Source organism: Gambusia affinis, linkage group LG06, assembly GCF_019740435.1.
Source record: "Gambusia affinis linkage group LG06, SWU_Gaff_1.0, whole genome shotgun sequence".
Lineage (NCBI taxonomy): Eukaryota > Metazoa > Chordata > Actinopteri > Cyprinodontiformes > Poeciliidae > Gambusia > Gambusia affinis.
In genome coordinates, this window is record NC_057873.1 from 10,712,837 (window position 1) to 10,737,757 (window position 24,921).

The following is a 24,921-nucleotide window of genomic DNA, read 5'->3' on the forward strand; positions in this document are numbered from 1 at the left end:
TGCTCCAGTTAATGATTACTGGATTACTAAATCAACTGACGATTGTTTCAATAATCGATTAAATCTTGATGAGTCGTTTGAGCCTTTTAAGACATTCTGTACAGGGAAACATCTCAGACAAGACAATTTTAATGGAGCGATGGCTGCATACGGAGAGATTTGTGCACTTACATGTGTGGAGAAACCTCGTAGAAGTTGACGCCACGGTATCGCTCCATGTGGTTCTTGGTGTAGATCTCCAGGTCTTTATATGGGTTCACTGATACCAGCACAGAACCGATGTAAGTCTGAGGAAAAGAAAACGAATTGGTCACGCCGTGATAAAATAAAAACGGTTTTATAAGAACATGTTTGAAAACCGTCAGCAAATTTCTTACTTACTAAATTATGGCTCTAGCAATTAATTCAGCTAAAGAAAACTGTAAACTATATTAAATTCTAACAAAATTTAAGAAAAACTCGGAATCCCCCTTTTTTGTTTTTTAAAATAAAAGGGTTTGAACACATTTGACAAGGTTTTAAATTATAAAATTTAATCTCAAGAGGTTCAAATGCCCCAGCCACAAAAAATAAATGATTCATAACAATAATGTTTTCAAGATCCTAATTCGTTTCAGAAATCTTAAATTGCTTAAAAAACGTTGGGTGTTTTTCCCAGTAGAGCCATACAAAACCAATTTACAATTAAAACCAAATATTTTTGAATTTCAGATTTATTTAAACGTTCCAAAGCAGCTTAAGAATTGGTAGCTGGTTGTGTTGTACAACAAAATTATGTGGATCGACTTTCACAACCCAACTACCAAATTTTTTACTTTAAAATACGGGTCTCAAAACTAACTCTCACTTTCATAGTGAGAGTTTAGTCTTTTTTCATCTAAAAATTGTGATGCTTACAGATAGCTGCTTAACAAGAAACGTAAAATAATGGTGGTGTTTCGCCATTGCTGCAACAATAAGCTTTTTACTTCCAGGTAAAAAACTATCTAAACTTAAATAATCCCATAAAAATCAGGAACGTTTTGCTTAATATGTGCCCCTAACCCTCGTCATTGACTCACATAGATCAGGTTCTCCTTGAAGCGTTTTCGCAGGTTCTCTATGAAGGCCGCCTCGCTGGTGTAGTTCTCCAGCAGGACGAAATCCTGCACTCCCACCCGGTCTCTGGCTGTCAGGGCCGACTCCATCATAGCCCGGACCCCGTCACTCGCCACCACCTGAAACAAGAGGATCACATGTTTGTTAGTGTAACTTAAAAAAATAATACAACAAGTGTTATTCTTCAGTGTGCAACACAAACACCGATGGAGAAAAATTAGAGTCTTCGATTTCCAAGAGTTGTTGCGAAGGTAATGAATAAATAAGGCGGTCTGATTGAAAGTCAACCAGCAGAAGAAGAAAACGTTCTACAGCAGGTTATGTCAGGTTGCATAAAACTGCATTATTTATTGTTCGTAAGGAACTAAAAAATTGTGTGCTAAAAAATTCACAGCAGCTATTCAAGCGTTGCTCTCAGATAGAGCAACACTTAATGACTCAGTCCCTTCGTGTAAAGCAAAAAACAAAAAACTTCGGTTTGATTCAAAGCTGTAGGAAATTAGAAATTATTTAACATCTACGAAATTATAGAAACAAAACCTAGAAGTTATGTCCCTTGTTTTTGACAGTTAAACACATTTAGTGCATTTAAAAAAACCACGTCAGACGGCCAAAGTGCTTCACAGTTACATCCACAATCGTAAAACACTAAATGAAGTAAAAACAGTAACAAGAGTAAGTAAAATACAAAATTAGGATTTAAATTACTATCAAACAGTTTTTATCTGCAATTTCTATGATATTAGAGTCTGAGTGGGATGGACAGGCAGAGGTAAGATATTTCACAGCAGCACGTTTAAAACTTTAAAAGTGAGCACCAAGATTTTAGTGTTTGTGCTAGAAAGAGTTTAATTCAGGCTTCTACAGTGGGAAGCTACTCCTGATCATTGCACTCCTTTGACCAAAAATGCAAAGGTACAAAATGGTGAAGCCACAAATCTTTGATCAGTGCATTTAAAGAGGTAAAGAGGTAGAGATATTGCTTCGTTCAATACTCCAACAATAACAACAAATCTACACCAGTTCAAATGCATAAACAGCACTTGGTAAACTATAAGTGTGAAAGAAACACTGAAGTTTTTCCATCCTCTAAAAACCCCAAAATAAATACATTTTCTGTTTTCGCTGAAGAAAGGCTTGTAAGGAAACTTCTCACGTCTAAAATAGCGAGATCGAACCGAGCCCAGATGAGGATGGAGAAGTGTTGTCGCCCCAACACAAGTGAAAAAAAAAACACCCATCTTGGTTTCACCTGTTTAAAGAAGTAACACCAGACAAATTTAGCATCAGAAGTGCAAAGTCAAAGCGCAGCACTCACATGTCTCAACTCTTCGAGGCGTTTGCCCAGGAAGCCGTTTTCTAAAATAGTGGATTGAGTTTTCCGCATAAGACTGGCCAAGTTACCGACATCCATTGTTGAGATGCAGTGAGCAATAAAGAGTGCAAACTAAAACAAGTTGGAGGAGGAAGGAGCCAGTCTGAGGACAGAACAGGGGCACAAGACACACTCAGTAGCACAGCAGGTGTTGTTGTTGTGTTAGGCAGTGCAGAAGACGCCTCCCCCAGGAGACTACAGTGAAGACTTGGATTGAGAAAGAGATGAGAAGGCTTGAGGGAGGACAGAACATATTAATTAGAGCAGAGGGAAAAACAGGAGAGGGAGAAAAGGGAAGGTGAGTCTGACGGATGCCGGGTTGCGACTCCAGTCCAGCTCCACCACTGCTTAAACACTCCTAGAAACTCCTCACTACAGCCATCTTGAGGCCCATTAAAATCTCTGCGTACACACACAGACACGCTCTGCATCTTGTTCAAGTTTCACCCAAGTATGCAGAACCACGTTTGATCTCAACCCAAGTGTTCGGTCGGACTTCCACCAGCCTGAGTCAGTCCATGTCCCTGAACGCATCGCCCGACGACAGGACAACAAACCTGACACAAACAGCAGCTTCCTGAGCCTAATAACATTAGCTAACACTGCCTGCTCCATTTGTGCTCTTTAATTAACTGAACCAGCCTGTAATTTATCTTTACAGTCTCTCAAAGAGGCGAGCGGCTGGGAGGGAGGGAGGCTGCTGGAGTCTCTCTCTCCTGATGCTCAGTCACTGTCGTCTCTTTCAGGTCAAAATCAAGGCTCTAGAGCCGCCAAAGGTCTTAAAAACGGCATAAATTCAGGGGATAACCTTCTGATTCAGTCCCCAGCCATTTTCAGTACCAGATGTAAAAAGGACCAGATAATTCAGGCTGTTAAAACAAGAGACAGACCTCAGCCAGAGCTGCTCATTTCACTTTTTCGTCATTTCATATCCAACTTTTTTTGGATCAAAATGGTACCAGACACCCAACCAACAATGACACTTTCAGGGCCATTATATCTGAGATATATTACAAAATAAAACGTATTCCTTTAGATTTCCCCACAAAGAATAAAGTTCTTTTGTCAACATTTTAACACTAACTTAGACAGATTTCTGCAAAGATGCAATTTGCAATTTGGCTTCTTTATATTAATAACATTTCACCAATTTATGATTAACTGAATCTGACCGAAATTAACTGTGTGTGACTGTATGACTGCTTTGAGCAGGAAGGATTTGGATTGCTTGTTGAACAATTATTCATTTCCTGAGCATGGAATCAAATCTACAGACGAAGTTTGGTTTATTTCAGATTATCTCTGTTGGCATCAGGTCATAGCAAACATTGGTTTTGGCATTTATATCTCTTATTTTGTCTTTGGGTGTGAAACATCCTAGTACTGCGGGGATATGCAGCGGATCCTCTCTCCTTTTAAGCTTTCAGAAACAAACACTTGATATAACTCATCCTCTCAAGATATTTTCTGATTAAACACGTCTAGTGCAAATCCTACCTGAATGATTTATTTCTATAATGTATAAATGATCCTTTGCTTTCTTTACTCCCATGTAAAAAACAAAGTAAAGCAATGAATTAGAAGTCTAGGAAGTTGGGAGAACACCTCTGGGGATAATAATTGTGTGTTGATATGTAACTTTATCCCACACAGCCGTGTGTCTCCCTCCTCTCAGCTCTGTTTGGACAACATGAGCTCTGGTGACCTATTGTTTCACACAGAAAACAGCAGCTGTGAGCGAGTGTGTGTCGCTACAGCTGAGTGCTTTAATATCCTGGTACTCAGTCACCACTTTGACTTCATTTTATTTGCTCTTCTCACCTCCCAGTAAAGGAACGAAGCTTCTATGTTCAGATATTTTACCAGTTCAGATCTTTGAATTCAAACGGGTCGCTGCTGCGGAAACGCGACTTCCTCCTCAGAGGATTGTTCATGGGAACGACTAAAGTAGCAGGAGGTTCAGCCCAAATGTGAATAAAGAACCAGGCAGATTTTACTGTAAGATAGCAGAAAATTTACATGACTTTGCATATTTTATGAGGAGACAGCTTAATTAGAGTGGCCAGCACATTTCTTCTTCTTTAATACATCCTCATCTGTGTCGCACTCATGCTCCATTACTTCACTTCTTCTTCTTTCACTGGCTGACCTCCACCAGCTTTCAGGAACTCAAGACGTACGTGCCTGCCTGGTTGCCACTAGTCGTCATGTTTTCCAAATGCTGTTCGGCAAACAGAGCCGCTCAGCGCCAGGATGGAGGGAGGAGACCTGAGAAGGTCCCACACTTCTGAGATGACTGATCGCTCCAATCACTATCGCTCTGACTAGGGCTGAAACTATTAATCAGATTCATCGTCAGCTGATTTAGTAATCACTAATTATTAACTGGAGTACACAGAAAAAAAGCACAGCAGTAATTAAACCAAAACTGTACAAAAATATAAAGATTTTGCATTTAAGTTAAACAGAAAATTTGTTGTTTGTCAATATGTCCGACCCAAAAAGTAATAAAATGTTTATTTTCTTATTCTTCTTATGAAAAATGAATTAAATTGTTTGTGTATTTTAATGCATTTCTAATTTTGTATAAAAAAGGCTTAAATAAAAAAATGCGGAATGTGGCAATTAATAAAATAATCAATAAATCAATCATTAAATAATCATTACTTGCAGCCCTAGTTCAAATATCTCAACATCATCAGATCTAATGTTATTTCTGCTAATCTTTAATCAACATAAAGTACCTCTTAACACCAACTGGCTCCAGATTTATACTACATGTTCATGTGTGTTATACTTAGACCTTATTTAAATGTGTTTTTCTGTAGTTAAAATCATCCACTTCTAAAAGGAGCATTTACCAGATTTATGTGCAGTAAAGTTACTGTAAATGGGTAATCTAGTATTATAGTCTTGCAGCTTAATAAATTTGGAAGAATCAGAAGAGAAGAATTAAACCATTATGTTCAGAGTTAAGTAGCAGAAAGCCAGATTCTGCTATTTAAATTCGGAAAGTGTCCCCAGCTGCACAGTTAAAACAAACTGCATTTGTATTGCTGCTTGTCTGGAAGACCACAAATGTTAAAAGGACTGAGTTTATTTAGCACTTTCCTAGTCAAACTACCACTTAAAGCACTTTACGCTACAGCAGCATTCACACACAGTTCAGCAGGAAACTTGAGGTTGAGAGCATTGCCCAGGAGCACAGAGACAGGATACAAGGAATTTAACATGCAACCTTCCATTTGCAAGAGTCTACCCACTGGTTTAGACGGTCACTATTAAAGTTTATTACTGGGGAGTCAATGCACAAGATGCAAAAAAAAAAAATTAAATCTTACAAAAGCATTCTTATCAAATGTTATCAGCTTACAGCTGCAAACATCAATATATTTTATTGGAGTTAGTTGTGAAAGACCAACACAAACACATGCATGAGTAAAAACAGGAAGGAAAACAATCCACAGTTAAAAAAAGAAAAACATTCAAAAATCTGAAAAATGTGGTGTGCAACTGTGTTCAGCCCCCTTTACTCTAATTCTCCCAAATAAAATCCTGTCCAATGTCTTGAGAGCAATTTGGTTAGTGAACAGAAGTTGAAGAGGAGTTTAAAGCAAAGCCAGATAATTAAGCAAAATCCCAAACTTTAGGCAGAGAAGAGGGAAATGGCAGAGCCTAATACTAAGGTCATGATGAACGTATTCATTTTAATTCCCTACCGATCTGTGTATTGGTGTATGAATGTGTTTGTGAGTGTGACTGGGTGAATGTGGCTCTAGTCTAAAGCGCTTTGAGTGGTCAAAATGACTGAAAAAGCGCTGTATAAGTTCAGTCCATTTACTATTTACCATTTACTGTATACCTCCTTGTTTGCTTGGGGTTTTTTGGGGTTATTTTACTTTTATTGCCCTTACTTGTTCTATTATCTGTTTATTTATTTTGTATATAAATATCCTTTCTTGCTTTTTGTCAGTTTTCAATGTTTACAGACTAATTGGGGAATAAAAAAAAAAAACACTCAAGGATCAATCTATGATTGAAAAATCCAACAAGTTCAAAACAACTTAACCAGAAAAACGTCATTATGATACGATGGAATAATACTCAAAAAAGTCCATTTTACATATTATTCATTTAAAACCCCCAAAACATGAAAAGGTTTAGGAGTTGGCAATACTTTGACAGGACTCTATGTATCTGAACTCATTGGCTCAATACTTTAGCATAAATTTATGCCATGTTTAGTAAAGCTTTGTATAAACCAATCAGACCCTAAGGCATGTCAGCCACCTAGAGTACAATATGTAAGCACATAAAATACAGATAGCAAAAATGTCTTGTTCTTTCTTGTTCACATGATTTGCAAAAAAAAAAAAAAAAAAAAAAAAAAAAAAATAGATTTGCACAGGTCTGACTAATTTAACTGCTCTCTCAGCGTTTTGCCCCTTTTCCACATTTTTCACCTCTGAATCAGATTTCTGGCGCTGATTTCTCCCCTCATCTGGTTCTGAGCTGGCTGGTTGAAACAAAAGGGAGAAGACTGTAGAAATAAAGACTTCAATTTAATTCAGTCTTAATTTGTAAGTGACTGAGGTTTCAACTGAAAGCTGGAGTAAAGCTAAACACACTGTGACCCCAGAAGCTATGCATGAGCTGCTGGTTTTGTTAGGATCACAAGCCAACCACAACATTTTATAAACAAGGAAGTGGTTAAAAAAAAACACAACAGAGATCTTTTGCAGAGCTTCCAATCAGTCAAGGTCTCCCTAAGCTTGTGTGAATGTGGAGTAAAACATATCCCACAAGTCTGTGCATGTAAAGCTGTCAGTGCTCGAAGCGTTCTCCCACTGTTCAGCTGCACAAGACGCCAGACGTATTACCATTAGATTTTAGTATTACCATAGAGACGATCCTCCAGCAAGTTTAGATCTCTCCACAGAGCGTAACAACGCTCCACAAAGCAGTCAAACAGGTGGAGCAAGAAAAAATTAACCACACAGCTGAGGGCATGTGGGCTAAACAAGCTGGCAGCTGCTAAAATCCTCCTAATTTTCTTTCACAAAAAATCCATTTTAAACAATTCACATTGTTTATTTACTCTATTCTCCACTAGCATGGATCCAGTTCATAAAAACAGACAACACATAATATTGGTTTTCACAAGGAGGAGACAAGATTTGAGATTTTATTCTGGACAATCTAAGAAATCTGCACGTCTACTGTACATAAAATCTGCCAACTCGTGTCCTGCACACCAAATCTGTGCCAATGCATCAAAATCAAAAGAATAAGAACAACAAATATCATTTAAAAAATGTTATAACTGCAATATGTTATCAGGCTGAACTCGAGACATTGAATCTTACTTCTTTGGAATTATTTCAAACTATTCTTAAGAAGTAACATTTATTATCCAGTGTCAATGTTCTTAGGATGTTTTCATGATGAAAACATCAGGGGTGAATTTAGTTTGATTGGGAACATTTGTTACATTTTCAGCTGATGTGCTTCACTTTCATACTGAACTTTCAACCAAACCAAACACTTTAAAAAATATGTTTCATCCTCTCGCCTGTGGGGGCGCTGCACTAGGAACCTTTGAAGGAAACAACATGAAGAAGACACCAAGCGCAACTTTCTTCTTCACGAAAGGTAAATAAAAATTGAGTGACATCAGATTTTTTTTTTAATTTCTCAATTTTTAACCAAAGACCACAAGTCATTTCTTCCATCAATATTGGACCCGCACGTTTGTTTTGGTTCTCTTTACCCAGAATGCTCTGGGCTAAAGTCGGCTTCCTGTTTTTCGAGCTATTTCCAATCTAATCCAGCTAATTCCAAAGTTCAGAAACAGTATCGATACCAAATTATCCTGGTCATACTCAACCAGTCTAAAAAAAAGTTTTGATTTTGAATTAAAAATTACTATTAAAGGATTAGCCAGCACACAGTTAGTTAGTCACAATATTCTCAATTTCTTCCATCCATCCATCCATTTTCTAAACACCCTTCGTCCCTAATGGGGTCGGGAGGGTTGCTGGTATCTATCTCCAGCTGCGTTCCGGGCGAGAGGCGGGGTTCACCCTGGACAGGTCGCCAGTCTGTCGCAGGGCAACACAGAGACACACAAGACAAACAACCATTCACACACACACTCACACATAGGGAGAATTTAGAGAAACCAATTAACCTAACAGTCATGTTTTTGGACTGTGGGAGGAAGCCGGAGAACCCGGGGAGAACCCACGTGTGCACAGGGAGAACATGCAAACTCCATGCAGAAAGACCCCGGGCCGGGATTCGAACCCAGGACCTTCTTGCTGCAAGGCAACAGCTCTACCAACTGTGCCACTGTGCAGCCCCCAATTTATTTCTACTCAAAATATTGTCACACAATCCATTCAAAAAGGGTGGAGATCTCTTCACGACGCTCAAAATAAATCTTTCTAACATGGAACCACTTACCTCAACAAACTAAGCTGCATTTTGACAAAAACTACATAGTGGTTCAAAAGAGAATGTACTATAATGAAAAACATTAAAATCAAGAGATCTCCTGCCACACCCCTGCAAAACACCACCGTCTACTTTCAGGAAAAAGAATCAGTTCCTCTCCTGGAAAACAGAGAGGTAGCGGATACTTTCAACCTACAAGTTAGCATTTATGCATTGGTGAAGAATAATTTGTCATTCAAACAATCTGCAAGAATCCACCAACTTACCTGGCACCAACGAAACTCCATAGAGAGAGGCTGCTTTGTGGCTTTCATATCATTAATCTTTACTCTCAGCCTGATTACATTCCCTTACAGAACAAGGAAGAGCTTTTCACAACTCAAGTTTGCTACAGTCTGCAAAGTGACAACCGAGGAAAGCCTGAAGAGAATGAGGCAAGCCCAGTATCAACTACTTTCTGAGCTGAAGTCAAATGCCTCGCAGGCAACAATGACAAGTGTGTCAAGAATTTCTTGGTGTAATATGCAACCCTGGCATGTGTCAGCTATCCGTCGTACACATACATACCCTGCTGAGGCTCAGGGAAGACTTTTGATGTGGATGCAATCCCTATGGATGTCCCAAAGCATGAAAGAAGTCTTGACCTGCTATGTCCAAAGTAATAAGCACCAAGTTTCTACTTCACATTGACACACTGACTCTTAGGTTCAGTGAATGCGCAAGAATGCAGCACGGCTACGCAACACCACTGTGTGACTGCCTCGCCCTGGGGCACCGCAAACACACACGCACACATTCAGACACACTCAGAGGTGCTGGCACTCCCCGGGCCACTCCCCAGATATCATGAAGGTCCAACATCACTGTGACAAATACGAAGCAAGATGTGCAAAGATGCTGAGAGGAGACAAAGTAAAAAAAAAGAAAGGGGAAAAAAAAGCAGAGCAGGTGAGCATCAAGTTATTTAATCTCACCTGTGTCCTTCAAGTCAAAAAATTTACCATCAAGGTTGTTTCACTATCTGAAGCACAGTGTGGGAATCTCACTTCACAAGTCAGATGAAAGTAACTCCCCTCCTAAAGATTAGTTCTTACCAGTTACCTCTAATTGCAAACTAACAAGTCCAAACTTGACCATTCCTTTTGCGATCAATCACCGATAAAAAACCTCTTCATTGACCACATCCCCAACAACTTTTTCCTCTCTTTCTTACCAAAGGTCTGTATTTCATGGCTCCTGCCCAGCTCTCCTGCGATCTGGACTTATTCTCGTTCCCACTGTTCCAACAGCCCGACTGTCAGGAATGTGGCCTCCAGCGCCGCGTCACGACCACTATTTAACCAAGAGTTTGTTTTTAGAAGCTCTCCCCTTCGTCCTGAGAACCAGCTGCCATGGCTTCTCCTCTTACTACTGCTCACAGGCTCCGAGCGCACACCTCACTCTGCCTCCTCTTACTCCCACCACGTTCACCCAGTCTTCCTCTCCCTCCCTTTGGAGGAAACAGTCCCTGTGTTTTTGTGACACAGAACCTTCCACCCCCTTTCTTTTTTCTTTCTGTAAGTATTTTCCCTTTTGCCCCCTCCTCAATCCAATGGACAACTAGGGGGAAAAGATCGAAAGCATGCTCCTCATCTTCTTATCGTGTGCACAAACACACATCTGGCCCTAACCACCACTGGAAAGAAGAAAGAATGAGAGGGAAAAACTGCATGCTGATGCCACTGTGGTGAGGAGTGTGTGTGTGTGTGTGTGTGTGTGTGTGTGTGTGTGTGTGTGTGTGTGTGTGTGTGTTTTTGTGTGCACGCATCCAAACTGAACCGTGTTCGCCTTCTTCAGTTCCTCGCCTCCACTTAGATTTCCTTCTGGTGTTTGCTTATGACCGTTGCTTACTGTATTTAGCAAACATCCCATATACACACATGCAAAGTTGGCATTGTTCAATCAGTGTCGACACAAAGAGGGTAATTTGTCCAGACCAGTGCAACATGCACACATACACACCCGTCCACTGCAGATCAAAGGTCTCTGTGGTCTAATGCATCTGCTTGTTAACACTAATAACATCTGGCATCTCACAGGCAAGGGGCGTGTGTGATTGTGAACCAAGGAGAGATTTCGCTACACTTACTGGACTATGACATAGATGTTGGCACAACCTTAGTCATCATTTAAATACAGTTTAAATTTGATAATCTTATAAGCCACTTGAAGCATTTAGTGGTTTTCTCTGTACTCTCAGAGCACCAGACAATGTTTTGAGACTTAAAAGTGGCATTGGACGTATTTGATATGTAGTAAAGAAAATATAGTCAAGTTATATAAAAAACAGAAATCTTTTAGCTAATGCCAGTGAGCTGGAAATGAAGTGCTCTGAAACAACATTTTAAGAAAGAAGTGGAAAAGCCAACCTTGGATTCTGGTCAATACTTTTGAAAATGATTATGTCATATTCCCACCTGACTCGCAAACCTGCCAGAATATTTTATGGAGGTGGGAACTAGAGCCTGCTAGTGAAATTTCAGAAAAGTAGGTTCAGCCGAACACATAATCTGAAAAAGTATTCGTTCTTGACTTGAAAGTACTTGATATGTTACAGAAAGTGGGAAAAGTTTCTTATAACAACTTTATTACCAGGCAGATTACACCCATTTTACAATAGTTTACACTAAATACCCCAAATCCCAAGAACTCTCACAAAATAGAAACATGCTTCAGAAGATTCTGATAAACAGTGAAGTACTTTTAAATGTCGAAACAGGTCTTTGAGATGTAAGGATTGCTCACACTCATATTGTAATGATGACACACTTGTGATATATTGTGCAATTCAAATAGGTATTTACATGCATCTTGGCAGATACAGATAAATGCATTAGGCATGACACTGCAGAAACCTTGTGCAGTATTCCTGCCAAATACAAATAAATTAAGACATTAAACATGCATTCTTCTCTTCATTTAAATTGACATGGTTTACACTAAAGTCCACTCAAGTTTTGCAGATTTATATCTAGGATTCATGAGTGAATAAATAATTTTTTCCCTGAAGAAAGCTAGCCAGGGCTTCTTGCTTTGATGGAACAGTAACCTGCATAAAATAGTTTTAAATGGCAGAGTAGCAAGATATTGCAGTTGGAGATCTCTCCATACTCAAATGATAATTCTTGTCCTGGGAAGAGCTGTCTAGTTGCTTTCTGAGCAAATCCATTTAAGTTACTATTGTGTTGATGTTGCACAATAAACTATCTCTGTCCAGGGAAAACTTTTGCAAGAATAAACAACTTCAAAAACTTTGTTTTCGGTTTCTTTGATCCAACAGGATTTGGCTTGCTTTACCTTACTCTCTGAGGTAAACATCTCCTGAACAGGCTTTGTGACAGAACCAATCAGCAGCAACCTCAGATCAGGAGAACCGATTAAAGCGGGACAGTCTAATCAAAGCAGCAACAGGCAACATGTTCAAAGAGAGGAGCTTTTCCTTGGCAGGAAAAGCCAAGTTTTATAGACCTCATTAAGATGCCTCGCTTCTTTCTTGTTGGTCCGACAGAATAAGCCTCTAATTCAAACAATTAGCACCTGCTTCCTTTGAATGTTGTCTCAACATCTCACCACATGCATTTTTTAGTAAGAGCCAGAAAGCAATGTGGAGAAGAATTTGTAGAGAGGGTTCTGTCTCTCTCAAAGCATTTCATTTTACCTCAGTCAGCTCTAGCGAGGCAAAGTCCTCCTCAAGGTTATCCTGTTCTTACTTTTAATTAATTTACCTGAAGGTGCTCAGTCCCAAGGGCAAAGACCAAGTCTCCTCAGGAGGAACAAAGGCCCTTTTCAACACCGGTAAACTGAGTAAGAGACTCTAGCACTTATTTGCCATCATAACTCTTGACAGCACCTCACCATTATGTAATTCTTAAAAGTGGAATAATTATGTAATGGTCATCGACAAACAAAGTCATGTGGGGAAAAAAAATATAAAAATCACATTTTGTACATTTTTGTGCTTCCAGTTGGGTCTCTACTGCTTATTAAAAAAATAATAATCAGCTGTTTTTTTGGTGTCTGGAAAATGAACTATTTCAAAACAAGCTAATAGTTAAACCACATTAAACAGGCGCTGTGCTGTTAACAGAGATGGGCAGAGTACCGAAAGATTTTTCTCCAGAAAGAGTAGCATTACAAGCCGTTCAAGAAATTACTCAAGAGCAAAAAAGTATTTGGTATTGAGTAGTAGGTCACCTTTAACTCTCGTCAAACAGAACTAAAGAGGCAGAGAAGGGCAATGTTACACAGTCTAGACTCTAGCATGCCCTCTACTGGCCATCTCATGTCTTTTCTCCTCTGCAGACAAAGCAGCTAAAATATCTGAAACAATAACCTGTGTGCTCAGCAGTAGAAAGAGACAACAAATCCTTCATGTGGGTTACGTTGCACTCGTTCTTTGCCAGTTTTATTCGACGGCCCCTTCCTCTTCCATTACCAGTACATTCAAAGCCTGTGCTGCAGGAATTTGAGTAATGCTTTCCAGACGCTCTCACTCTCTCCCTTTATGTGTGTCTCACTCTCACCACAGTGTGAGAACACCGTGGTCAGACGGAGGGAAGCAAGCACTGATACAACACCAGATAGCGGCTAACACTTGTTACACAATCAACAGATCCTGCGAGTTTCGGTCGTTCATCCTTGCCAGCCACTTCTGGCTGAGAACTGAAAAGGTGTGCTTCATGCTGAGGCAGCATATTTCAGCTGCACTGTAAGAGAGGAGGGGCTACATCTGACCACCACTATCTAACTCAGCTCTCAGACTTTAACCCTTTGATACTGTCCGCTATTATACCTCAGCAGATCCTGGCACTGGACTGAACATCCGGCTAAACACCTCCAATATGGGGATTGTATTTGCTTCGTATCTAATATGTGCATTTTATAACTAGAAATTTACAAATGATGGGGCATAAAACCACTGAGAGGCTATAAATCCATGGAAACAACACAAACACTGGTTTATACCTGCCATTTGTTCCAGGGTGGAGCATTCAACCACAGCCCTGATAGCCTAGTGCTGCAGCAGGTCCATCCACTTTACAAACAAAACTTTGGCCACTCTGGCGTTAATCATTACAGGATTTACTTTGGTCCTGGTGTGCATTCAAGTGTGCCTTTTAAGTGAAGCCCTATTCTGATTTGTAATTAAATACGGACACGTAACTTTAGAGAGAAAACAGTGTTTTCATTTGCATAAAAAAGTGATTGTTTTCAGGTCACCGCATGTGATCCCAGCTCCGTGGGAAATGAGAAACGAGAGCCTGACTTTCCCTTCAAGCTCCATGCCTCCTCTCTCCCCATGACTTAAATTCTTCTTTCCTGTTGCACTTCCTGTTCAAAGTTTGCTCAGAGTCGTCTTGGATATAAATAGCAACTTTCCGTTCTCCCCGCATTGCGGGCCCAACAAAAAACTACAACTTGTAAAATGTCCCATGTAATATGATACGCATCGCTCTGTCGTATTTAGCGGCTGCTAATGCTGCACTGCAAGGTCACTAAGCTGTAAGATTTATCTGATTCAAAGTGTCCTCTTAGCAGCCGGTATGCTGTGAATATATTTCCACACTAAAATTTTGGAACTAAACTAAAAGTTCTTCTGACATCAAGAAAGTAGATATTTCTAATCTACTTTGTTTTTCTTCCTCATGCAACAATCACAGATAAAAGCAAAGTTTTACAGTGTTTCAAGTTTTCATTAGAAAATAAATAAAATAAAAAAATTAATAAAAAAATCTTCCTTCCCCTCACAATGATGCATTATTTTGCGATGGTTTATTACATATTCTATTAAAGTTTGTGGTTCTAACATCACAAAATTAGATAAATATTCAAGTGGAGCTTCTGCAAAGGGTTGCATTTACCAGAAATAACATGCTATTACCAAGTCATGAGCTTATTTTTTATGCTCATTAGTCTGTGGTGCTGCTAATGTGTTTTATTTGTCTTTCTCATTTCCTCAGGTGAATTTATGCAGGAACAACAACAAGCTGTCAGTAAGATGAGCTCACTTCCTGAGTTGCATCACCGATCTGAGCACACCCTTGACTCCAAGGTTGCACAGCTCATTTTTAGCCGATGCTGTAAAGGTTTCATCCTCCACAGAAAGAAGGCTGATAGATACTCAGCTGACACATCAGTAATAAGACTCCCTCACTGCTGAGGAACAACACTAAATCACAATCATTTTTGGCGCCGTGGAGATTAGCCTGGAACTCAAACATCATGGTGGAGGAGTAAAGCAAATATGTTCATGTTTGCTCGTCTAGAGCAAAATCAAGATGGACAAATTAAAGATTGATCTCTTAAACAATGATTCACAAATTACTTCTATCCTTCTTCATTACAGCCAGACAAAATAATCTGTAGGATGTTAAACTCCTGACCTAGTGGGCACAGTTCCAACATATTTGTCTTTCATCCAAAAACAACATATCCGATACTGACACAAGTTATGTCAAAGAAACATCGATACAGGGAGGAATTTGGCCGGCTGATGAAAGATTGTTGATGGACCTAGTCAGAGCGACCCTGACATTTCAATCTCAGTCTAAATCTCAATGAAAGATACAGCAAAGGAAGGAAAACGAGAAATACTGCCGTCATCAAAATTTAAGAGGAAACGTGTGGCAATTTCTGGCCTTCTCTTTCACCCATTATGTTGTATTAGCCGATGTACAAACGTTGCTCTTGTACAGTAAATATTTCACAACAAGAAACTTTGAACAACAGCACTTGAAAAACCTCAAAACCTCTCAACATTTTCTCTGTTTACTATGCAACAACTAAAGGTTAAATACCGAAGGTTAAAGACAGGAGAGCCCCACATCTTTTACATTTTCATCTGCAAAAACATTTAAATCCACATTTAGAGAACACGTTTGGCCTTTCTTTGTTGCTCAGTGATTTTGTCAATGAAGGGTGTGACAATGGCCTAAAGGAGGATCAAACATGAGCTTAGCGACAACAAATCACAAAATGAGGAAACAATGTTTACTCTTGAAGCGTTAAATACATCAATATATCCTACATATCTGGACAGAAGGGAGAAAGAGATCCTGAATTGACACAGGAGGCAATGAATCGTGGAGAGTAAAATACTGGAAATGCATGGCAGCTGTGATGTCAGAGCGAAAGTATGTGAGCCATGTGGGCGGCAAGCGAGAGTTGGAGAGAGCCGGAGAGAGAAGTGTAGAAGAAGAACAGGAAGAAGCAGGAAGCTGGTCACACATGGTGAAAGTGTGACCGTAAAAAAAAAAAAGACTTGAGTCAGTGAATGAGTGTTTGTATTCTCTGAGATGACTAGAGGGTCTGACAGGCTGAAGAGATCCAGGCCTATATTGACACAAGGGGGTTCCCAGCAGGCCAATTCGCTCAAACTGGCCTGCCACCCACTTGGGCTGCTTCTCTTCAAGGCCCTGATGATCTGGATTCAGTGAGAAACCACAGTGGGTATGCTGGTGTGCACCAGACCATAGCAAAGTGAGATTCTGGCACAGCAACACTTAAGTGACAGAAAAAGAGAGCAGCTGGCTTAAAAATAAGTAAATGAGGGAAACTGGGCTGCTGGGTTGTTTTTTTTTTCCTCTTTTCAGCTCACACACCAAATATGGAGACGCTCTGTGTCCTTCGCATATAAACACACCCACTTTTCCACTGTGGCAGCACTTTGGTCATGAAGGCATTTCCTAAAGTTTCCCATGTCTATCATTGAGGAGGAAGCCATAAGCTGAAGTACAGAGACATGTTGGCAGAGGATCTGAGTAGAGAGCATTAGCATACAATCAGAAATACCGTTTTTAGCACCTTTGGAGTCCAGACAGGCGCTATACAAGGCTAAAGAGTTTGAAGCTCTGATACAAGCCTGTGCATGCATGCAAGAATGAGGCAGAGCAAGACTTAGCATCAGTCATGAGCCACATGCTAGTGGGATTTGATCAGAGTCAACACCTGCAGGATTGCTGGAAAACATGGAGAAATTACATCAGAAGTAATCAGATTGCGGTAAATATGATCCTAAATATCCAGCATAATGACAGTCTGAAGCCGGACAGGCTAATCTAATCAGTGAATGTGGACCTCTTGAGGTGCTACATAATTAGCAAGCTGGTAGCTCAGTATCAGTCCCAGTCAATCATTAGTTCTGACACTTCATGTTCAAGATTTAAAGTCCACGTTCTCTAGCATAAACAACCACCAAATGATGAACAATGCTACCAGTCAAGAGTCAAGACCTTAATGTGGACTAACTTATCAGTTATCAAACTTTTTCACTTTTTAAAATGATTTTATTAAGACTTAATAACCAGAACCAAATAATAAGAAGCAACATTCAGTCTTTATGCTCCTCTAATCTGGAAAAAACCTCCAAGAAACTAAAATGTTTGTATTTTGATTTTCTTTAAATCAAGGTTAAAAACAATTTGTTTATAGTCATCTTTGACTAATAATAACTGGAACATCATAAACTGTAGTCTACCTGTCACTGTCACAGTGTCTTTTTTTTATGCTTTTTTTTTTTATTGCCTTATTGCTAAAAATGTAACATCAAAATCAAAATTGCCTTGTCGTCACCTTCATAGCTTGTCATAAATACAAAATTTGAATTTCACTTCACAATATCTCACTTCGTTGTCTACTTTTATACCTAAGCTGCAGCCCTTCTGTAGTAACTTAATACCTTTAAGACTTTGAAATTATGTAAAAACTAAACTTTTAATACATTTTTCTAATTTTACAATGTCTGTTTTTAAAGAGTTTTATTTTACTTTAATTTTAAACACAATTTTATCAGAAGATGTTAATAGGAGTCTCTTTATTTTATAGTTTGAGATTTTTATTGGAAGTCCTTGTTCTGCATTGGATTTCTATGGCAAATATGATTTCAAAAACAGATTTAGCATTCAGAGTAGCTTTTCTAAACAGCCTGTCAATAAAATTATTTCTACACTGAGGAGCAGAACGAGGAATTCATAACGGGCAGATAAACTATTTCAGCTGCACTCGTTGAACATTTTCTTAACTCTCCAACTCTCATTCCGCCGTTTTCTTCCAAATAAAGTTTACATCTGTTCTGCTACTCTGCAGATATTCCTACATCTAAATCTCATAATGCTCTTCTTCTGTTGCATGTAGAAGTGCCTCATTGCCCTCTTTGTGGTATTAATACCCATCAAGATTTAGTTGTGCTGATTAGAGTCATGCTGACAGATTTATTACAACAGAGCCTAATAAATTAACACTATGAATATATCATGTTGTATTCATAAACTGGGTTTTCACTCGTACATAGATGCTGTTCGGCTGGTTCCTGTGTCAGTTTGAGTTATGTTGGCCGTAGACAAAGTTTAGGCTAAAATGAATCAGGAAATGTACAATCAGATTTGACTAATTCCATAAAAACTGGACATGTCAACATGTTTCCAAGCCACCGTTTCTGTATGGAATTGTACAGACAGAGCTGCTAGGTTTCCAAACAGTGAATGTCCTGTTTACTCTGAACACTTCCTTTAAGCTAATTAGGCATTATTCACAGTAGGGACAAAACAAAACCAGATGATAATGACTAATGAAAACATCATAAAAGCTGGTGTATTCTCTACTCTCACACTGGGAATCCCTCTACTATCTCTCTCTTTCCTTTTCCTTCAAATGTAAATTAGATCAGCACTTCTGATCCAACCAGGAAATGGGAGAAGCACACCCTCTGTTGGAGCTGTGTTTCAAACCTGTAAAAAGTCCTGTACCTTATTTTTATCTGGTTAAATAAAGGTTTCATGATAAAAATAAAAACAAAAATTAACAGGATAATCTATAGAAACACACTGTGAGATGTGAATGGTGAACTATTAGAACAAACAGCTGCCACTAATTAAGTTAAGATTGGAAAGAAAAATGCACTTATAGAATATCTGGTGACCAGAAGAGGCTGAATTTAAGATGATCTTGACTGATCGGCCTAAAGCCCAAAGATCCAATCTTTTATCACCAGGTCTCTGAAAATGTAGGAACTGAACCCTTCAAAAGGACCCAGTTTTTTTTTTATAAAAGTAATTTAAATATTTGTTTATTTGTATTCAGTATATCTAATGTTGCATAAAAAATCTTAAGTGGTTAAATGAATAATCTTCAGAATGTACAAATTTTTGTAGCTAATTAATTACCGGAATAATCAATTACTAAGATAATTGTTAGCTGAAGCCTTAGTTACATGCTGAGCTTTCTTACTATGCATTAATTCTTATAAACTAATATTTACATTTCACAAAAATTATATTCACACAAAAGTCTGTGCAAATGACAAAGTCCTAACAACACAACCACTGTAATCCTTTCATCTTTCTATGATCATATTTTAATAAACTAACATTTAAAATTTTCTGGTTTATCCACCATCGTTACAAGAATAAAAATCTCTAATTTGGCCGGTGAGCTGTGGCGGATACACCAGACCCATTCTTCAAATCAGGGGAAAAGACAAATGCATTTGTGGGTGCAATTCTAGAAATCTTTGGAATTGGGCAGCCTTGGTTGCATTGCTGTAATTCAACCGGTCTTTGAAGGTTGCAACCCCTGAATTTGGACAAACCCTAGAGCAGTGCATGAAAAGGTCATGCCAACAACAATCTTCAGAGTGGAAGAAGTCTTTAAGCTAATGTATTTTCCACAGCTTCTTGAGGCATGTTTGAGGTTTATTCGGGCTGCAAGAGAGCAAGGAGGAGTCAGACCTGAAGCAGATAAGAGGAAGGTTGAACAAAGTGCAGCACACTTGCTCTGCTAATTCTTCTATGATGTCCTTTTCCATCTTTGAACATGCTGAATATGGAACAATTTGAGCTAAATCTGTAAGAAATATACATGAAGATGAATGTTTCAGTAATGTAAGATGCAAAAGAAACCTTAAAATGTCAGCAGTGGTAGTTTAATGCTTTTGGTGAGAAATATAAGAACCTCAGTTTTGATTATCTTTAATTATCAAGAAGGCTGGATAAAATAAAAAATCCTCATAAATGCTCCTATGTTACAGTTCTTCAAGAGAAATTGGAATCTGTTGAAACGTGCATCCATCAGTCGCAGTTTTACAAAACACAGCAATCGGAAATCAGCCACAGAGCTCTGATTGTGGCATCTCTAATTTGAAAGTGTGCCATTTAGGAATACAGCTCCTCAGAGGCCATCGGTTTCTAATTAAAATGCAGTTGCACTCAATCTAAAACTGACAGGAGTGGATATTTATGAGTGAACAGCTTAAATGGAGAAACTTAACACAGACCTCCTCCCTGCATAAGCAGACGGCTCAGCATTCTGATCATGCAGGCTCTGTTGCAACATCTCAATCTGAATCCTCAACACACACAGTTTCACAGAAACGCACTTCATTCTGAGATATGCATCACACCCATTTCGAAATGCAGCATTTAACCTTTCGCTTTTACTTTTTGTTTTCACTCTGCAACTCATAGTTAACATAAAATTATTCAGAAAAAACACACACACACACACACACACACAACTTCACTTCAGACACACAGGATTGCTGCTCAGGATGCAGCAGGTCATTTGGTTAGAGTCGCCCAGCGGTGACCAGACCGCTACTCAGTCCTTGACACAGACAAACACCTTGAAGTCATCACCATGATAACGGTAAGACTGGCAGACGTGGGTTATATAAAGACAAACATGGACACAGGAAGGAGCACCATGGTGGGGAGGGGATGTGCTCAGAGCCAAGACAGCTTCTGCAACATAAATCATGCAAATAATTATTTATTATAAGCCAGTAGAAGAACTTATGGGAAAGTGGAATGGAGAAATTGATGGGAAATGTTTTAGGAGGTTCAGTTCCCAGCTATGACCTCAGATCACATTATAGAGCCTCATTTAAAATGATGCTGACTGATCATTAAAAGCTTGTCTAATTGAGAATACTAATTCAAAACGTGAAGGCGGTGTGACGATTACATGTAAATGATCTGACGAACAGTGGCATTTATTTTCAACATTCAGAGTTAAAGTGGAGTTTTCTGAACTGCCACACCCACAATGGCTAAATCCCACTGGGCAGAGATCTAAACAAACCGCAGCTCCATCTCTCCTGAAAAGCAGGATTCCAGATGAAGGTGAAAACGATTAGATGGGAATTCTGCACATCAACCTTCTGTGGCATGTTAGGTTAATAGCTTGAGGGCCAATAACTGCTAATGTGTGCAAAACTTCCATGTTCTTCAGCAAACAGCATGATGAGGCAAAGAATGAATGATTACAGGCTCCACACTAAGAAGTTTGCTTCAGGGCTTCCATTTCTTCAAATTGGACTTGTCTTTGCTTTCAAGACATAAAAATGTTTCCCTTCAAACTACTTAATTACATAGATTCTAACGCCTTAACATTTTTAACGCAATTAAATGATGTTTTTCTTTCTCTTGCAAGGTTTCCAGAGAGAACTTTTGAATATGAGAGTTTCTGGTACGGCTGCAAAGCAAAACGATGGACAACAAAAATGCTTCTCTTAGTCCAACGGGGGTTAAAAGGATTTGATGGAACGCTGGAAAAAAGAAGCTATTTAACCCTAAAATGGCACTGAAATGCTAAACATGTTGCAGCAGCGCAGACATACCCAACGCTAATGTTAGCATCTACAGTCCGCATTTCTAAAGTAGAATTTTTTCCAAATAGTTACATCAGGTGTTCCTGAAACACTTGAAAGCTGAATGGGTATAATGGCACTTTGCACCAATCTTGAGGTTGAATTACCTAAATAACACATTAAAAATCAGAAATATCTTTGTTGTCAATTTACTCAACAATTTAACAGCAAAACTGCATTGTTAATTGAAAACGTTGCTTATTTTGTCACTAGTTTTTGATTGTGCATGTGATTAATTTACAGATTCTGCAGTTAACTATATTAAAAATATGAATCGAGGTTCCATCAAAACTTCCAACACTTTGTGACATTCTACCTGTGTGTCCAGCAGCTCCAACTCTGCTGCCATGTGGTCCTTTTATTTACTCAGTCCACCTCATTCTCTGCAGGCCCAGGCCACACCTGCCTCCACTTTTGTTTATTTTATCCATGTTTCTAGGAAAGTCTTGGTTAAAGGTTAACAAAGAGGCTCTGAATGAGACAAAGCCATAACCAAGGACAAAGCATTATCTCCCACAGCAAAGCAATGGAAAACACACCCACTAAAGCTCACTACACTCTACTGTAGGATTATCACCTTAAGCTGATCCACACAGCGGAATTTGCCAATATTTGTTGCTGTGAGCTAAACAGGAATTGTTTTAAGCTACTCAATAATGTCCATGTGATAATGTTGCTCATTGATTTCCTGCTTGAGTCAAATAATTACCCTGAGTCACCACCAAGCAAACCAGCATGGAACAAGATACGACCATTTCAGCAGTTCATGCAGTCATAGATGGGCAGCAGGTGGATTTTCAAAATTTCCAAACATTTTGTCTCCTGTGGCACAAAACTCTGGCTTTATCTTTTCAAATAACCGGAATATGGATGGCATTGTTGGTGATCAATGAACAACAATTTAAAAAAAAAAATTTTAACAACAGAAATGAGGCATTAATGTAAAGTGTAATTAATATCTGCTTAAACGTTACAGTACTATTAATCTGACCAATGAGACTCATAAAGATGTATATTCTGATTTATTGAATATGATTGTATCTTATTCTGAGGCCAGATGTGTTCTCCGGCTAATTTTGAGTCCCTCAGATTTCTAAAAATAAAGATATCAAGGAGACTAACCAGGTGCCTAAAAAGCATAATAAGCAAACAAAATGTAACCTAATATAAAGCCGAACTGCTTTTTACAATAGCGTTCATTATGAGATACGTTTTAAGTGGTAAAAAAAATAATAAACATGAATTAACTCGGCTGACTTTATGGTGCTTTAAAGGCCTTTTCCAAGGACTGAATTAAATTTACTTTCTTGTTCTTTCTCAACTTGAACATAAATTATACCCATGTTTGTTTAAACTGTATAGGAGGGAGTTCAATTCTGCAAAATTCAAATGATCCTATGAGATCCAGAGGCATTCATCATTGCAATACAAGCAAACAAGGACGTTCCATACAAAGCTTTGTTTCAACAAGGACTCAGATTTGCCTTTGGTGTCATATCACAGTAATTATCAGGTAAGCAGGTGTGTCTCAGCACAGAGTGAATAGATTTGGATTTGAGGTCACAGCAGGAATGACATACTATCAAATCAACTAAGCTGAGAAAATGAGTCAAGTAAAATAATCTGCAGATGAAAACTAATCTGCCAGGTCTTAAATGCTGCTCTGAATTAGGAACAAGTCCAACAATAGAAAGGTGATAATATTAAAAGGTGACCGAATACGTTTCATTGAACAGGTTAGGATAGATCTATATGCTATCCAAAACATGTTCATTATACTTGTGGCACAAAATTATTCTTTGACAATGAGATTTCAGTTCTGCCTGTTTTTAAGTTCTTTCAGAATGAGTTGTTTTCATGCATCTTGCCACTTTAAATCCAAATAAGCTGCTGCTGGCCACACCCCACGTTCATACTTGTAAATAAAAATGACGGGAAATAGATGTGCAATTGTACAATTGTATATTTTTGAAAAGCAGAAGTAGAGCCTCCTGCACAATCAAGAAGAATGAAAGAAGAATGTCAACAACTTGTCTTTTCCAGCAGCCATTCTACTGTGCATACAGCAGTAAAATCAGCTGACCAAATGTGCTGAAGCTCCACTTGGGTAGCTAGGTGATGGGCTGAGCTTGGCTGAGGTTGCTAGGTAACGGCGATTGTGACTTAACATTCAGGAGGTTTTTGAAATGGCTTGTTTTCCAGGCACTAAAAAATCTTTAACTTCTTGCCAAAAATACAGCTGGGTAGGTGTATGGCTGATTTTAGAAACAGGTGAGACCCAAATAGAAGTACAAATCATTAAAAATGTTAATTTTTATAATAGGTCTCCTTTAAGTTCCTAAAAAAGTTGGTTCTGGTTCTGACTGACATGATTTATGTGAATAAACAAACTGCTTATATTCCTGAGACCGCCTAAGCTCTCTATGCATGAGAAGCTGTGCCCCAATACAATGACGCACATCAAGATGTATTTAAATAAACATCTTTTATTGTGCATGGATTAATGTTGGAAGCTACGCTGACTGCACAGTCACACTCTCATGATCAAGTAAAATAAGTACAAGGTTAAAAAAATAAATAAATTGGAGGATTTTAACCAAACACATCCTTCAAACAATAAAAGATTTCTTCTCTGCCAGGCCTAGCAGAAAGTACATGCAAAGCACAAGACCAGATGAAACGGGATTACCAGTTATCTTGTTAGAAAGGGTTTAATCTGGGTGCAGGTGAAGGTGTGAGTACAACCGAGCAGGATTATGAAGTGGCTTGGTCAGCAGTGGTGCATGTGAACATGAATGAGCAGTTCTGTCCTCGAATGACGCACAGCCGTGCATAATGTGAAGCAGGTTATCGAGGTTCAGGAAGTCTGTCCCCCAAGAAGACTTTAAACACTGCTGATGATGCTGTGGTCAGTCAGAAACCCAAAGATTGATTTTATGACACACAAAGCGAGCTGTGTTGGCTGAATCTCTTGGCTCAGTTTACAGATGTTTCTTTAAAACCAAGACAGACAGGGGGGAAAAAATGGAAAACTCCATTATTTTTGGAGTTTTCTGGACCTCCCACCTCTTCCAGCTCATGTCCAAAAATGGCAGTGAATCTGACGTGGGTTTTGACTCACACCCAGGGTGTTTTCCAGTCTCTAAGCAGCCCAGACTATAAAAACAGAGACAAAAGGGACGGGTACCTCTCAACATTTGTTCCCAGCAGTGTAGTGCTCACACTGTACTAAGTCGGCTGCTTTTTGCCACAGCAGCATAAGACACTCTTTACAACCTACTCGTCATCTCTCAGGTAACAGAGATGCTTG

The 24,921-nt window shown here is 38.9% G+C and overlaps 1 protein-coding gene across 4 annotated transcripts in view; it reads right to left on the reverse strand.

Annotated features, from left to right (window-relative positions):
• Positions 1–24,921, reverse strand: part of LOC122832220 (unconventional myosin-Ic-like) — a 55,351-nt gene that overhangs the window by 20,676 nt on the left and 9,754 nt on the right. For 2 of the 4 annotated variants that reach the window (XM_044118771.1, XM_044118773.1), the window contains 2 exons: positions 1,062–1,217; positions 172–287 (listed from right to left, as the gene is read on the reverse strand). In XM_044118771.1, coding sequence (XP_043974706.1) covers positions 172–287; positions 1,062–1,217 — 272 coding nt within the window. Of the gene's footprint in view, positions 1–171; positions 288–1,061; positions 1,218–9,496; positions 9,516–10,142; positions 10,320–24,921 lie in introns of those variants that run through there. The other 2 variants (XM_044118772.1, XM_044118774.1) reach the window with 2 other exon arrangements.